We start from the raw sequence: 17,534 nt of genomic DNA on the forward strand, positions 1-17,534 counted from the left end.
TCAGTAAAGATTATTTTGTTGATTTATATTGCTTACATCCAAAACCACCGCTGTTTTTTTTAATCTTAGTCCAACACTAAAAATGGCAAATTAACAACTGTAAGATACATCTAGTCCAGTAGCCTGTCTTCCATAGTGACTAGGTTATTAGTGACCTTTGTCTGAAGAGAGAAGAGACCATTCATTTTCATCTTTAGCTTCAATATTCAGAGCTTTTTGCATGACAGCTTGGTTTATTAAAGAACTTTTGGCAAGGGACAATAATGACTATTTTGGAAATTCAGGTACACTAAGTCAACCGGATCTCCACCAATACAAGATTGTAAGAAGTAACAAAAACACATATTAAAGTCGCACTGAAGAAGTATTATATTCTATTCCATTTAATCCACTATGCCCAGAACAGCTTTCCTACTCCAGATATTCCCTGGATCCCTTTACAGCAGCATGCTATTAAATAGCATTAAGCAAGAAGTTGCATGGTAATGTTATGATTCTACTCCTTCATCCTTGATTTCCTTCAGAAATTTCCTTGGTATGCTATTGGCCCTAGTATTTTCTTACTGTATATTTTGCTAGTTGCTTCTACGATGTCTTCAGCTGAGAGAGATCCTCTGTCTTGATTTCATAAACAAGGACTCTGGAATGGCAACCAGCAACCTTTCCAAGATTCCCCAAGGTAAATGTGTATTTAACTATTTACAGATTATACAGAGTTGTATCTTCCCTCAATACTCCTCTTACGCCTTGATCACCAACAGGTCTTACAGGACCTGGTGAGTTTTGACTCCTAAGGCATTTGAAAAAATGATCGATTATTAGCAATGCATTTGCAAGCTGTTTCTCAAAGTTTATTTGGACTATACTATTGTATATTTACATTTAACTTACTCAAATGAGGCAACTATAAAAGAATACAAATTCTGGTAAGTTCAGCTTTTTGCATGATGACATTTTTTAGTAGTCTCCTTCATACTGTCGCTTAGCCATACTTCTTTTTCCTGGACAGATTTTAGTATTCATTTTAAGTCTCCAATATTCTGTTTTGAATAAATCCCTATACTACCTACAAATGTTTTGGTTTTGGAGGGAAAATTCCATACATTTTTTTTTTAAAAGTGCCTCCATTTTTATGTAATTTCCTTTTTTGAAATGAAGCATTCCTGTAGTGACTTATCTATCTTTTAATGCCTTGGAAAGATTATAGTCCCTGTCAGAGCATCTTTCAGCAGGAAGATTTTGAACCTGATCTCACACAGAATCAAATAAAAAACAATTTCTCTTGTGAGTTCTCTAACTGTTCCACAAAGCAGTTGTCTCTTAATTTTTAGTCTCAGCATCATGCATAAGCATAATATTCACCCACTCCATTGAAAAGTAACTGAAGCCTCATAATTACTGTATTTTCTGCTCTTGTAGCACAGCCAGTGTCCTTCAGTACCTCTGCTGTCACTACCATTCCAAAAACCAAGGCCTTCTCACTTCAAAAGAACCACAAGTTACTGCTGTGCAGGGCTCCCATCCATTCCCCAAGACAACAGTTTTCACTGATCAAAGGATATCGTCTATCTCTATTCAATCTGTATTGATTGAGCAAGCCAGAACGACAAAGCCAATAATTTTTTTTTCTGCTTTTGTAATATTCCTCAACCTAGTTCCTGTATTCCCAAACCTCAGAACTACGGAGTCAAAAGATGAAAAGAGATCACAGGATCAACTCTACAGCAAAAGTACAATTAACAGGTTCTAAGTAAATAGAAAAAGGGAGCCAATTAAGCTTTTGCTACTGCCAAAATGAATAGTGGTTGTTCTGAACGAAGACAAATTAATTGGACTTTGGCAATGCTAATCAAAAAGTGGACACTAAAAAGTTACCGTAAGTGGAAAAATAATCTCACAGAAGGACCAAATGTTTAAGAGCCATAGAAAGACAACTAGTTCACTCAAGTGTATTCTCCAGTCAAACTGCAAATAGTTTTATTGTTTAACACAGTAGAATTTGAATTAGGACACTCAAGTACTTATAGAATCAGGAATAAGCAATTCTCTTTTAAAGGTTCAAAAATAAGAACAAAGCAATTTAATTATCAAGTCAGAATAATACAGCTGGAACTACAATTAACCACAGAGAGAAGCAGCAGCTTCCAGGAAGAACTGATCTTCTACTAGAAATAATGACATGGCTGGAAGTAGAGAAAACAACTCCCAGGATGTAGTTTCAAAATTTATGTGGCTGTAGGAAAATTTCACTAGATGCAGTGAGTCAAAATTAGCACCTTATCACCACAAAAAGGGGTTCTACTACTATCCATGTGTACCCACAGCTGCATGTCTATCTATGAGCCAGTTTAATTTGTAGGAAACTATCCCACCCTACAAAAGAAACCAGTTTTCTGCATCTTGAGCAACCTGAATGGACTTGCTGAAGTGTGCAACATGCACCAGAGTCAGAGTATGGAAGGCTGTGAAATTTGCAGCTGGGACAGGAGTACACTTGCAGTATCTGCAACTCATCGATTCACTGAATGGATCTTACAATCACAGCCTGAATTGGGGCTGCTGCAGTTATCCATTCCCATTCCTGTACTGGCACTCACTCGCATGCACATTAAACCAAATTCAGAGAGATGATTAAACCAAAAATTAAACTTCCTAATACAAAGTAATTTTTCATACGAATCAGCTCACTTTATGATTATGTGCTAGTGATTGTTCAGTGACAGAGGTTTGAGAACATTTTTAAACCCTGGTAACGATCTAATCATGGCAACCTTACTTATTTCTGATTAATCTGTCACAAAAGACTCACTTCCTATAAAAAGGATAACAGAAGCAGGGCCAAGACTCTCATAGGTAAATAGATGCCAAGTGCAAAATAAGACAGAGGGAAGTTATCTGAACTATGAGTGTATGCAATATATTGTGATAAAGCTTGTTATGAAAGAGCCGGTCTATAACAAACTTCAAACCTGCTATAAAAAGACTGCTTTTAGTGGTCTTCAATCTTACAATATGCTTGCCTTTTCATTTTTCAGATATGCATCCTTATCACCTAGTTTATTTTCCTTTGTCTTCTCTATACCTTTAAAAAAAGAATGGGAAACATTTTACAATACAAATGAATCTGAGAGTAGTGCATATAACTTAGGTTACATACAGTGTTACGTTACTGACACTTTTACCAAACCTAAAATAATTGCAATAAAATTTTCCATGACAACCATTTTCTTCAAATTAATACCATTCATGCTTAAAAGGCCCCTGCAGGTTCCTAAATATGCATATGCAAAAGCGTGCTCTGTCCCCATTAAGAAAAAAAATAATTCAAATTTGCTACAAAGCAGACAAACATTTTCCACAGTATTCAGAAGAGGCATTACTATACCACCATAAATATGCATATTTCCTTCTTTCAAGAAAACACATTCCATCTTGGTCAAAGTAAAGCTGGGGGTATGGGCAAGAAGAAAAAAAAAAACCAAAAAAACAAACTCTACACACTTCACACAGTTTAACTGTTTTCTTGGAATTAGGCAGTATTATTCCACAATAGTTTTCTTCAGTAAAACACTATTTGCATATACATCCTTAGCATATCATGCCCTACAGAGAACTGACCATGCTTCATCTGGAGAGGATAATTTTTTCACATTGTTCATCCTCGCGATAGAACAGGTATTGTAAGACCAGACAAGAACAAGACAGCAAGGAGAATTCAGACCTATCAAACTGACAGAAAGGTAAGGTAATAACTAGCACCACAAGAAGCAGGATGGCTATCAGCGCTGGGTCTAAGGTAAGCCCTGTGCCACAGCACAGCTGTTAGCCCGGGCCCACCGCTGAACTACCAGTGATGTTTAGCCTACAGCTCTGAAAGCAGACAGACGGTGTAGTTTAAGGAGGGCTTTGTAAATGCACCTCAGGACTCTGTATCACACTAAATGAAACAGTTACGACATGCCTTCTCTTTTCTGCCCTCAACACTGCCCGGTAGCCCCAAGAAGAGAGGAGAAGCAAGTGAAGACTGGAATAAAAGAACAAGAGGCAACAGGCTAGCAGTAGTTACAAACTCAGTAGGTACAGGAAGAGGAACAGGGAAAAAGATAACACTGAAGTGCGGGTCTCTGCAGAGTTTGCAATTAGTTAGGATTCCATTATCTCTAGATAATTTTACAGCCCAGCCAAAAAACACCTCATGGGCAAAATATGTATTTTGTCCCCTTCAACTCCTGGTCCATACCAAGTGCAACACTCCACTGCTGTTTTCAGCTATGAAATTTGCATTACCAGCAGCAAGACACTTTCTGAATCTAATATGCTGATGACCAATTTCAAACAAAGCATAAAAGATCTATTTCTATCTACTGAAACTGTTTTTAAAAAATTTTGTCTAGGTGTTGTGGTTTATCCCAGCAGGCAGCTAAACACCACACAGCTGTTCACTCACTTCCCCCCCACCAATGGGATGGGAGAGAGAATTGGGGAAAAAAAGTAAAATCCATGGGTTGAGATAAAGACAGTTTAATAGGACAGAAAAGGAAGGCAAAATAAATAATAATAAATAAATAATAATAATAATAAAATATACAAAATAAGCGATGCATAATGCAGTTGCTCACCACCCGCCAACTGATGCCCAGCGAGCTCCCGAGCCAACTCCCCCCAGTTTATATACTGAGCATGTCATCATATGGTATGGAATATCCCCTTGGCCAGTTTGGGTCAGCTGTCCTGGCTGTGCCCCCTCCCAGCTTCTCACTGGCAGGGCATGAGAAGCTGAGAAGTCCTTGACTAGTGTAAGCACTACTTAGCAACAACTAAGACATCAGTGGGTTATCTGATTATTCAAGTACTAAATCCAAAACACAGCACTGTACCAGCTACTAGGAAGAAAATTATCACAGCCGAAACCAGGACACTAGGCAAACCAGCACCCTGTACTTAAAATACTAAAAAAAAGCATTTTCAAAGACTAACTAGCTTAGTCTCCAGAAGAAACTAAGCTTATTACTTCATAGTATTACATGCAGTTTCATGTTGGTGTATATGTATAATCAGTTATTTATCTCCAGCTCAAGCTTCTAACCTGAGCTGTCAGAATAGCAAATACGGCATAGCTGTATTTGTAGCCTCAGACATTTTAGGTTTGGTTTTCTTGACACTTCCTACAACAATAAAATTATAATTTAAGAATGATAGTAACTGAGTTAACATTCAGTGTTTTTAATTGTTTCACAGCTAGATACTTTTTCTTGAGAAATTCACCCTGGAGAGAAGATGATGAGGATTACATTTCTCTCCTTCAGCACACAGTATTCAGAACGACAGGTATCTGAAGAGCTATGCAGCCTCAAATTTCTGGTTTATGAAAAAGTATCACCAGATGGCAGTAGAAACCCATCCTTCTTGCCTTCAAACTCCTTAAGGCTAGATGGAACCATTACAAGCTCTACTGCCAAAATAACCACAGAATTTCACCCGCTAGTTCAACATCGCAGGTATTTGTCCTATTTGAACCAAATACTTACCTTCTAAAGACAAACAGTTTTTCCAGTAAGTAGAATTTAATCTTTAAAGATCTATCTATAAAATACAGTCCGATACAGTTTGAAACAGACCAACTAACATGACAGGTTTTGGTTTTTTTAAGGGAGGCAAACTTTTTCTTCTCTGCAGATCCACGCTGATCCACTAAAGCTATATGTACAGGCAATTTCCTAAAAGCAATTCAAATAAATTTGTTCTTAAGCCTGTACACTAGAAACAATTGAGTAATTACTACATGGAAAACAAGAGCAAGAAAAACTAGTCATGTGACCTGCTACCACTAAATGCTTATACTGTTCTTTCCCTCCCCAGTGAATAAGGATTTAGCAGCACTACAAAGACGACAGCAAGCTCATTTGGCTAAAGATACCAGACACCTTCATAGTGTTTTTTAAAAAAGAGAATCTGTAATTTTACAGCTTGACAGAGAGTGAATGGATCAAGAGCAGACAATATAACACAATACAGATATCGCACAGTACAGAGTTCCCAAGTCCAAGACAGAAACATTACACAGGAAAATTAATGAAGGGAAAACGACAAGGTAGCAAGAGAAGTAGAACAGCAATTAAACTGAGTCTGAAGAGAGATCCATTTTCTTTAAAATAAGCTGGGTTTTGGTCCAAATGTCCTTTTTTAAAATGAACCCATCCCATATTTCTTCAAATGTGTATCACTGATTTACACAGCAATGAACTGCTACCCTTTTCACTGCTACACCAGGCTCCACTGATCCAATACTTTGCTACTGAAAGAAGAGCCTGAACTGTTATTTATGTAAAACTGAGGCTGCAGCGAACACCATGTATACAAGAACAAATACTAGATTTAAATCTCATCGACCAGATAATGTTCTAGGACCTAGTTCTCAGGAGAAAATGGGCAACTGAAAATGAGCAAAATTCATAACTTTCTATCTACTTCTTTCCAGAGCTACAAGACTGGCAGACTATGAAATACAGAGAATTGAGAATAAAAATTCCATCTTGCAAAACCTCCCTAGTATCCACAACATTCTGAGTACGATTTGCTCAACAAAGATCTGCTGAGGCACTTTTAACATTACCTCATTTGCTCTACCACTGGGACCTTTCTTCACTCTTCCTCCTAGAATTTCACAAGGAGTGAGTTGCTAATGAACATGTGTTTAAAGGACAGACACAAGTCTGGAGAGCTCACAGGCCTTCTGGTAAGTTCCCAGTACCTCTAGTGAGCTTTAAATATCTAGTCCAGAGTCAAGTTAACATATACATTTAATTTGCAGTATTAGTTAATTAACAGTTTGAAATTCTCATCTACTTTTATACCACATAGCAGGAACAGGAAGAAAAAAAATAATGAAATTGAGGGTACTGGTAATATCGTAGTTCCTTACACTCACAGAGCGTTATTTAAACAGAAAAGTCCCAGCAAATGTCACAGTTACAGCTTAATATTTTTTTCTAAACCTGGAAACCTAAATTCTCACTTTTTTTTTATTTTTAAATAGGGACTAGAGGTTTGATATTGTTTTGTTTGTTTGGGTTTCAGTTTTTCAACTGAAAATAGAAACACTTAAACAGGCTAAGATTTACTCACTCTGGTTATTTTTTCTGCTAGTCTGAACTTCTACAGGAATAGACTGCAAAGCTGTCATAATCTTCCGAGCAGTAGCAGATAAAGGCACTTTAGAAGTCTCACATCCTATGTATGATGTGTACCGTTCCATTTTTAAGATTAAACCTAAACACAGAACATACACAAATTATGCATATCAGGGCCACAGAGCAATCTGCACTTACATTCTGTTGAAATTAAAGACAAAATATAGTGAACATGTTCAGCCATTCATTCTCCTCGACAGAAAATTACATTTCTTCCCTGACATGCCTATCAGTTTCTAAGTATTGTAAATAAAAATTAGCAAATTGCAGTAATTTACAAAAACCACTAAGTGAAACTTTGAAATAGTGTTCTAATACAACGATAAAAAATTAAGCAGTCCTATTAAGTAAAGCTAACTTCTAATAAAAAAAATCTGACAAATAAACCAAGAATTATCATTTATGTCTGAAATACTTCCCCCTTCCTCAACATCTTTAAACTAGTCTATATCTAGCATATGCATACATTTACTGTTATCGGTGCTCAGATTTTATCAAGAAAAAAACCTTTCAAGTAACTGCCAAAATAGAGCTAACACAAAGAAGCAAGTATTACTATCATGATATACAAACATTAGTGATGTGTTATTTGAGAAAATACTTATCATAGAAAGACCTCTATTCCTTAAACTTTGTATAATTGATGTACCCAAGCACTATTAAATATTAACAACGTTAAAGAGTTACCATAGCTTATCTGTCAATTTAAGAAACAGGTTAGCAACACCTGAAGTCTCTACAAGCTTTGACTGCAGCTATTGCTGTTCTAAATTTTATCCTTTTTTGAAAAGCAGTTTCTTTTCCAGTTGACCTGTAGCCATATTCTATAATACATAGAAAATACCTGGACAGTCCCTAGGTACAACACATATGGGAGAATCAGAAACAAGGGTGTCTGTACTGATGACTTCATTGACTTTATATAGTTAGACCAGAACAATGCATAAAACTTACCACAAGATAAATACCCAACATTTTCAAAACATTTAAAGGATTCAAGCTGTACAAGTCAATTGCTCTACCAAAAACTGCTGTTAAGTAAATTATTCCTATACAAGTTAATAACTGGAGTCCTGTTACTCTGGTCTTCTCCCACTAAATCTAGTGCATGAGTAGACTTCCAAGTCAGTTTAAGCATCAAGTAAACAGTATTTCCTCTGCTTACATGGAAATATTTTTCTTAGCTGAAGGCCATAGGCAGATTGCAAATTTGAATACTTGTATCCAGATTCAAAGAGGAACATCCATCAGGCTGCATTAGTATTGGCTATATCTATCTAGCTCAAATTTTATAGTAAGCATGCAAAAGGGAGAGAGGCAGAATGGCTTTCTTTTCCATGACATTCCAGGAGTCAGAAGCATAATCTTTCTTTCCCCATGCACAACTCCTCCTAGCTTTTATAATTAAGAGCAATGCTTCTTTCCTACACAGGGTAAAAACGCTCCCTGACTTCTCAGGGTGGGAAGCAGCAGTCTTAAAGCCTCAGGGGCGTATCAAAATGGGAACCTAGCAGACTAAATATAAATGAGACACTATGCACAAGAACACACCTAAAACCAACACACAGATGAAGTATTGACAACACTGAACTGAATTTAAAGTGTTTGGCATTTAATAAACACAAGGTATAGAGTTAAGCAGCATGAAATCCAGATATAGAGACATCCAACCAGTAAGTTAAAAAAAAAAATTAAACATCTAAAAATAAGTTATACTCACATAAAAGTTAAAAGTCTGCCATCAAAATAATTTTAAGACTACTGTTACTGAAGTTAAAGCTAATTTACTAACCATCAATATGTACAACTCTTGAAATCAAGCACAGCTGATCCCATCAAAATATAGAAGACTGGAAGCCTATTTAGTTCCATTGGTATATTAGGAAGCTATATAAAAATTTGATAAACAGTCTAACAATGCACATGAAAGCAGAAGTATGAAAGCATCAGGACCCTGAATTGAAATGCCTATCATAAATCATAGAGCAAACTCAGAAGTCCAAAAGGTAAATTTAAAATTCTTTTTCTTTGAGGAGCCCAGTATGAGTATGGACTGGTTTCAATGGAGAAGATAGGCCATAAGTTAAATTAAGAGATATCGGAATCGTCTTAAAACAGATGGTCTTGGTACTTGAAACAGATTCTGGTACATATTCCAACACATTTCTAACAAAACCAAATCTTCTTAGGAGAGCTGTAAGGGAAATAATCACGGAACATCTGCCTTGGAGAACTCTCTTCTACAGAATGAGCACATTACATTCATGTTCCAAAATCTGGAATGCATTCTCCGCATTTATTTTTCAGTTCACATATCAAAGGTTCTTAGCATGCGAGAAAACTTATCTCAAGGGTATGAAATGTTCCTTTTTGTACTATGCTGTGTGCAGTGGAAATCAACATACAGGCTAGCAGAAGAGCAGCCCGAATGTAATTCGTTCAAATAACCAATGTATTACTTCATATCGAAGAACTTTGACAAAACTGAGATTTGAACTCAGTGGGCAGATGCCAAAAGCCATAAAGCAGCATACAATCCAAACTTCTTAACTGTGGCAGCCAAACATACATTGCAATGATAGATAAATGTTAGCCTTGATAAGCTAATACTTATCATTCCATAAACTTGTAGACAGTTTACATTAACATGTTTTCGTTTCTTAAGAATACATTGAAGTTTAATCGTTAGGAACTTCACTGGTGGTGAAACTCTAATCTTCCAGACCACTGGCTTTAGCCTCAGCCTGCTGCTCAAGCTTCTCCACCATCTCTTTCAAGTGGTCTTCGTCTTTGAAAAAATACACATACAAGTTTCTTTCCATCTGATGCAGCTTATTGGACTCTAAAAAGTTTCTCTTTGACTTCACGTCAGCAATCAGATCCATAAGGAGTTGATTTAGTTTATTTAAATCAACTTCCAGTTGATGAAACTGCTCAGTAAGTTCCTAACAACAAATACAAGACAAAAATTATTACTTTTATATTGTTAATACACTAGCTGAACTAGAAATATAGAAGTTTCTTGCTTTTGGAAGCCACTTTCATTTGTAAGTGAAAAGTCATCACAAGAAATAGAAACACAGGTGATAAGGGATTCCATTCAATTTACGTAACTTTTGAGCTCCATGTAATGGTACTCACATCAGGTTATGAAAATGTAATTTCATTTACTTGTTTACTAAACCAGATGAGTTAAGATGATAAGAATCTGGCCCTCAACTAGACAGATGGTTGAATGACATTTTCAGTCAATTACAAGCTTTCATAGTTAGTCAATTCTTAAAAAGGAACACCAAAAAAAAACATCACAAGAAAAAAGCCAATTCAATTTTAAAATAACAAAATCATTAATTACCAGCTACAATTTTCTCAACTGTCATTCTTATGGTAGTTCAGTGTAAGTAGGCTAGTCATCTACTTGCACATTATTTCCTTATTAAAGGAATTACTTTTCTTGAGAAACAGTAGCAATAGAAAGATGTCACTGTTTTAAGAGGTAACTTGAGTCAATAGAAAGGTATTTGATTGATTTAATAACATATAATCCCTAAATACATAGCATTCCAATTACAAAGTTTCATTTTTTAAATAAAAACTGTTCTATATGTTGCAAATTCACTTGACAGATGGAAGTGTTAAATATATTTTTATGTATTTAACCAAGGAAGTATTATGTAACAGAAGACTTCCCTCAATCCACTTTTGAGATATCTACAATTATCTAAAAACCATACCAAGTTGCATTTAACAACCCTTATTCCCGTTTAAAAGAGGTTCTAAACCCAACACCTGGGAGCTCTGTAGCAGGATTGTCCTACTACAACTGTCCTTCAAAATTCTAATATTCTTATTTTGTCCAAATGACCCACCCACGGCCAGGCTTTTTAAGGGGCCAAACAGTACTATTCAGGTGTTACAGGTAACAGGGAGAAAAAAAGCCCGTCTGAAACAAAGAGAAATTTAAATGAATTTTCCAGTGACACCATATTCAGACAACTTATTTCCCACACCATAAGCTTACTAGCAATACAGGACTATATATGCCTTTGAAAGGAATTAAAAGTTGGATGCAACGATTTGCTCACAAAACAAAAATTATTACCTGCCAACATTTACAAAATCCAACATTTGCCAAGACCAATGTAAATACTGGGCCCATCATCATTATGCTAATAAATTTGTTGCTGACATGTGGGAGCCAGTTTGTGTGTCTACAGCCTTCATACTACATTTTTCTCAGTAAAAGAACATGACACACGTTAATGTAATAATTTTAATAACTAGATAAGGGCTTACCCGACTACTGAGTTGTATCTGATTTCCTCCATGATACAGAGCATCATGAAGGGTATCTACATCACTTTTTAGCTTGGACAAAAGGAGAGACTGTTCTTGAGAAGACGCTGCTAGCTGATCTTGTACTGTAACACAGTCCTGCTTTAACTTCTGAGCCATCTGCTCCAGGCTTTTGTATGTTTTAAACAATTGTTGTTTTTTGTTTTCTCCTTCCAGAAGCTGATACAGCCTGTAACAAATGAAGTTAGACACACAAGCATTTTTAAGTTTCCTAAGCACTCCTGTCATTATTAGTCAAGAGAAGATGTTCATGTTGAGAAGCCAGAGGACTAGTAAAGGACAGTACTGCTCAGGGTACTCTTACTACACTGCTGTATCTCCCACTGATTTAATGATTCTATCTATATATAGCTAGTACACAATTAATAGGACTCCAAAATGTTTCAATATTAAATTAACAGCAATGAAATACCAAAGTAACAGTTAAGTACACAATGAATGCAAACAGAAGTTGACAATGTGCTTTTGCCAACTATTTCCCAGCGCTTCAAGGACAGCAAAGTAAGATCCAATTTTTTTAAGTGCTGAAAAACAGCAGACTTCAATGGCCAATGAGAAATAACAGAAATCTTCATGACATTTTCAAGCTTACTGGAGTATTTTCCATTTTCTATCTATGAAGAGACTGCTAAGAAATTCTCCCATTAGTTATGAGACATGCAAAAGACAGCAATACCTGCTGTACCAAACTGTACCCTTACACTGCATCAGGGAGAGTCTAATATGATTACAGGTAACTTTGCTCAGTTGCTACAACCACCTCTGCATATTAAAATCTTCAGAAGTTGAGCCCCAATATAGAATCAGAGTGGCTTTAATAAAAGCAGGAGCTACATTTCAAAAGCAACTGAGTTTCTTTCAAATGTCTTCTGCTTACAAACCCTAAAGGGTTTGTAACTTTTTCAACTTCCCTTCACAATCATGAATACTAACACATGCCTTTTTTTTTTTTTTAAAAAGTGAAAAAGTAGCCAGACAACATTCTGATTCAGTGATCTGAAGACTTAATAATAAACCTGAACAAAAAAGTTACAAGTTGCCAATGCAAATGCACAATGGGACCAAAATTAATGCTGCCTAATTCTTGCAGTTACCCAACATATACTCAACAATCAACTATTAAAAAACACTTAAAACACCATTTTAAAGGAGGAGGAAAAGTCTGTGCTAATGCATACCTGTAATTATACAATACACCTCATCAAAAGGTTTAGAGTCTTGAACTGACAGCAACACAGCACACAAGCCTACTGTATCGCCTGAGCTACAAGGAGACTTAATTACTTAGATGGTGAAGAAACAGACTCCTACATGGGTGACAGGACACTGAAGCCAGATGGCAAATCAAGCAGTAAAAATGAGCTAAACATATTTCATATATTCAAGGAGTCGTTCCTCTCCTCTACCACATGGGGGTTTTTGCAGGCTAAGCTGATGAGGCCATGCATATGATCTGCGAAATCATTGTTATTAACAGTTCTCTACATCGATACTTCTAGAACAACTTTCAAGAGGTCCTAGATCAGGGCAACATATAAGACAGGTTTGGCTTTAAACATTCATTATATTCTGGATATTGCTTGGGAATGCTTCAGCAATATTAGCAAGACTCATAACTGAACAGTTTTTCCTTAGGCAAACCTGAAAAGAATTTCAAAGAATAAGCAAGAGGCAAATCTCGTATCTTTAAGGCTTCAGTTCTGGAGAATTCAGAATACTAACTAGCTATAGCAAGTAACTAAGAACTTAGCAATAGAAAAGGCTCAGCTTGCATAAGCCTTTATCTCCCCCATATTATTTCAAAGTAAGTCAAAGTTCAATAGTGACTACAACGCTTACCTGCAAGAGAAACCGTCCTTTGAACTAATAGTGTTTCTTGGCTTTGCGTGTTGAGTTTGCTCAGTTATGACCTGTAGTCTCTGTTGCAACTCATTACTGCTCTGTTTCATAGATTCTACCAAATTCTCAAGTTGACAGCGGATCTCCTTATGTTTCTTCAACTCCATTTCATAGGCTAGCTCAATAAGTTCAAATGATGCTTTCTGTCTTACCAAATGCCTGCATATTTCATCTTGTCTTGAAGCATAATAGTCCTGCTGAGCAATCTGATGATCCAAGTATCCTTTCACCACTGGCGCGCTCAGAAGTCGTGCATTCTCTTTCAAAAGGGGAAGCAGCTCTTCATTGTTTATCCGAGTTATTTCTTGTTTAATTGTTGAAATTTCAACATTTAAGCTAGATATTTTGGCATCAAGGTTTTCTTGTTTTCCAATATCCTGCATAAAGCAAAATATTTGTCAATTTCTTCATGGTTCCCTCCAAGCCACTTCCCTAACACATTTCTTCAGTTCACATAAGATTCATGTACTTAAATTACATTAAAATCATTGCCCCTTTTGTATCTACAAAATTAAATGAAAACTCCACAAGCAGTTTTACAGAACTTTACAACATAAGGTAAATACAGATTTAAAAAGTAGATATCAAATAAATGTATTTCAATAAATAGTAATTTCATTCTATCACAGGGCCAGGAAACAGTTTATTGTGGAAAAAATGGAAGAGCTGTATTTTACTTAGCACCCAGATTTCAAGCATGTCTAACTGAAATCCCACACGCAAACATGATTTTTTTTATATTCAGTCAGATGACTATCAACACTGCTATCAGAATCAATCTTTTTCAAATGACTCTAATCAATCAAGCCCTATATGCTAGTCATCCATAAATGAAAATATACAAACTGACATGATGCCTCAAGTTAGTCCATGACTGGCATAAGCTAATATTTTTCCCTTCTGTTATGATTTCTTCACATTCTTAAATTTCAGTAGTCATATCTGCCCGTCACTCACTTGTTGAGAGATTTCTGGGGCTTCAACTATCAGATTCATTTATTTGGTATTTAAAACACATCACCATAATGTCACCATATTACAAATACTTGAGTTTCAAAAGTTAGTGAACTAAAACTTTTCAAGTTTATGCTATAGAATATAAACAGGAATAAATTTATCATATTAGCTCCTCAATAAGACAAAATTTCAACCAAAGTTAAGTTTTTCTTGTACAAACAACTGAGAGCCAGTTATAATTTGAGATTTCAAAGTTAAACTAAACTGGAAAGGTACTACTAAATTCTGGGGTTTTTTAAGGTAGTAATTCTGCAAAGTAGAATTAAAGGTACTCTGCCATACTGAAGAATTTCTGACTATAGAAACTGGAGCTATTTCACAAAAGCAGTTTTGTGAGCAAGACTAAAACTTCATAAAAGTGCAATTTCTCTATGTAAAAATAGTTGAAATAACAGTAGCTCAGCACTTCCTTTTACTAGATCCAGTTGAACACGCATGCCTGTTTAAAACTCCACTACCTTCTATCACCTTTTGCGGCTTACCTTGTCCTTTAAGGACTGTAGCATGCTCTCCGCGCATTTTATAGCTGAATTCATGCTCTCCTCTTTAGCTTGCATTTGAATTAGCTGATGTTGAGCACAAATATATGCTGTCTGGAGCCTGGTCATCTCTTGACTCTCTTCACAAACTTCATTAGTCTCACCACAAGTGACTTGTTTGCTTATATCCACAAGCTGAAAGCTGTCTTCATGTGACTTTTCAACCCATTCAGACATACCCTGATAAAAATGGGTTTTTACGTATGAGGTAAGTGCTGCAGTGCTTTGTTCTTCCTGAGACAAATACTTGTCCAAAGAAAGTTGGGAAAAAAACACTGGATGTGGACCTGACCCTTGGTCTGAATCTGAAGCAGTGAAGAAAGAGGCCAGTTTCTTAGCTGCATCCACAAGAGACAGAAGTTCATTATTAAGCTTATTGTTTGCTGCAGTAAACACTTCCAGTCCTTCTTTCAAATCTTTACGTGCTTCTTCCTCTTTGCTATTTAATGTTTGTAACACATGGCTGTTTGCAGAAACCATCATTTGAAGCTTATTATGCCGATGAATTTGAAGTTGTTTTAACTTCTGAAGATTTTGAAGCTCATCCTCTAATTTCTTCAGTTCCTCCTCTTCTTCCTCCTCCTCTTGGCTACTGTTGTTTGAATCCATGGGCTTCAACGTTTTAAGGACTTCATCCAGTGCATCTCCTTCCAAAATGGGCTTACCAGACTCAAGAAGACTATCAAAATCTTGCAGTTCTTTTTCAGATACCACATGCTGCTCATTTACATTTCCACAAAACCACTCCAGAAACAATTTGTCTTCTGAAGACTCAAACAGCCAGTCAAAGTCTTCTCCGTTAAGCTCATCAGCTTTTGGATATCCAATTTTCTTAAGAGTTTCCACAAAATCATTTCCACAGCTCATGATTACAATATTTTTTGTAAGCAGAAAAGATCCAAATACATGAAAAAATCTGGGGTATTATTCCAGTTGTAATTTTTTTGTCATTTTAAATGAACATTCAGTATTTTAATAAAAAGAGTCTGCACAGGAAAAAGGAAGTGTCAGATCACACCAGAAAACTGAACGCTATTCTAGATTAGAGTGGCTATTCAAAGACTAGAAACCAATTTTTATTTCAGGGATGTCTTAATACATTTTGTTCATCAAATCAGGACACATTTTTACATCAATTAAATCCCTTATCTTTGCAAACGCTTATGGTTTTCCTTAATTCACATAAATTTACTACTAAAATAGAATACTACCATTAGTTTAAAAGCAACAGGTGTAAACATTGAGTAATTCATTGGCCTGCAAAAGTGATTTACTTATATAGTTTTCCACACATTAAATTAAAAAAACCAACCCACAATCATTGTAACTCTTCCAAAATGAGAGCTTTCAGCTTGTTCTAAAAACAAAACTACAGTGATGTCACACTGCACTTCAAGATCTTGCTTATAAAGATTTTTTTTTTACTTCAGCAGCAAGCAGAATCTTGTCTTCTAAACCTCCATTTTAAAGTTTCCCCTGAAAATGGAACAAGAAATCCTTTAATATAAAAATATCTCAACATAATAACGCAGGGTTTTGATCAATTTTAAAGAAATAACATTAAGATCAGTGTAAATTCTCTTGTGAAAATAGTCACAACTTAAAAGTTACTAGAAAAAGGCGTTTGCTGTTTTGCCGTTTCCCAGCAAACAAATCATCAGCTTTGGGATCCTAAAGTGAGTGCAACAGACAGCAAAGAATAGGATAAATTATCAAGAAAGTCAGGAGGCCTTGTCTGCAATACTCTGGTAACATCCAGGGGTTTTTTTAGTTTGGTATTACTTAATACTTTGTTTCTAGAACATACATTCCACCAGAAAGCCTCACTTTGCCAGCCGGCCCGGAGGGCACGAGTGCTGAACAAGTAAATGCATCCTTCTGAAATTCTGTGTGTATTTAATTTATCTTAGAGTTACAGATTATATAAGAAATAGAATTTGTTATGCAACCTTCGTGTCGCAGGGCGGCCTCCCAACTGCCCTCTGCCTTCCACGCTAAAAAAGGGCTGTGGTCAAAATAAATAAAAAGGAGCGCATATAGCTTTATGTATGTGTATGGAGATCATTAAGGCACGCTGACACTGCCGCTTAAGCCGCCATCAAACACCAAAACCAACATCTTAGGACCCCCGGGGAAGCTCCACACGATCCCCGTCCCCAGCACGGGGACGCCCGACCGCCACAGCCAGCTCAGCCCGCATGAGCGGGGCCCTCAGGGGCTTTCTCCCAGCGCCGATAACCCCCAACGTCCGCCGGCCAGCTCCCAACCCGGGGGCAGCTGCTGCCTACAGCCCCAAGGGGATCTCGGCTAAAAGCCGCCCCGGAGCAGGACAGGGCAGGACGAGAAGACGGGAGGAGAGAGGGGACGCTGCGGCGGCTGTCCCCCTCCCGCCGCGAGCGAGCCCCGACCCCACACCACTCGGTACTCACCGCAGCGCTCCGCCTCAGCGACTGCACGGAGCGGGGGGGAAGACACAGAAAACGGCGGGAAGGCCGAGGAAGCGCGTCGGCAGCGTCCCCGCCCAGGGCAGAGG

The 17,534-nt window shown here is 36.9% G+C and overlaps 2 protein-coding genes across 3 annotated transcripts in view; both read right to left on the minus strand.

The window, feature by feature from the left end:
• The window catches only part of POLN (DNA polymerase nu), a 104,349-nt gene extending 95,772 nt beyond the window's left edge, over positions 1 to 8,577 (minus strand). The window contains exons 1-2 of the mRNA XM_076335802.1: positions 7,126 to 8,577; positions 3,021 to 3,082 (exon numbers count right to left, since the gene is read on the minus strand). Coding sequence (XP_076191917.1) covers positions 3,021 to 3,082; positions 7,126 to 7,255 — 192 coding nt within the window. The 5' untranslated portion in view covers positions 7,256 to 8,577. The remainder of the gene's footprint in view (positions 1 to 3,020; positions 3,083 to 7,125) is intronic.
• A 208-nt stretch (positions 8,578 to 8,785) lies between these two features.
• HAUS3 (HAUS augmin like complex subunit 3) lies at positions 8,786 to 17,534 on the minus strand. Of its 2 annotated transcripts, none has more exons than XM_076335804.1 (5): positions 17,431 to 17,534; positions 14,945 to 15,987; positions 13,386 to 13,822; positions 11,487 to 11,715; positions 8,786 to 10,135 (listed from the first exon to the last, which is right to left on the minus strand). In XM_076335804.1, the coding sequence occupies exons 2-5, from the start codon at positions 15,866 to 15,868 to the stop codon at positions 9,902 to 9,904; spliced, it is 1,824 nt and encodes a 607-aa protein (XP_076191919.1). In that variant the 5' UTR covers positions 15,869 to 15,987; positions 17,431 to 17,534; the 3' UTR covers positions 8,786 to 9,901. The 2 variants fall into 2 exon arrangements, with proteins under 2 accessions (XP_076191919.1, XP_076191918.1); XM_076335803.1 differs by having other exon boundaries at positions 14,945 to 16,477.

Source organism: Aptenodytes patagonicus, chromosome 4, assembly GCF_965638725.1.
Source record: "Aptenodytes patagonicus chromosome 4, bAptPat1.pri.cur, whole genome shotgun sequence".
Lineage (NCBI taxonomy): Eukaryota > Metazoa > Chordata > Aves > Sphenisciformes > Spheniscidae > Aptenodytes > Aptenodytes patagonicus.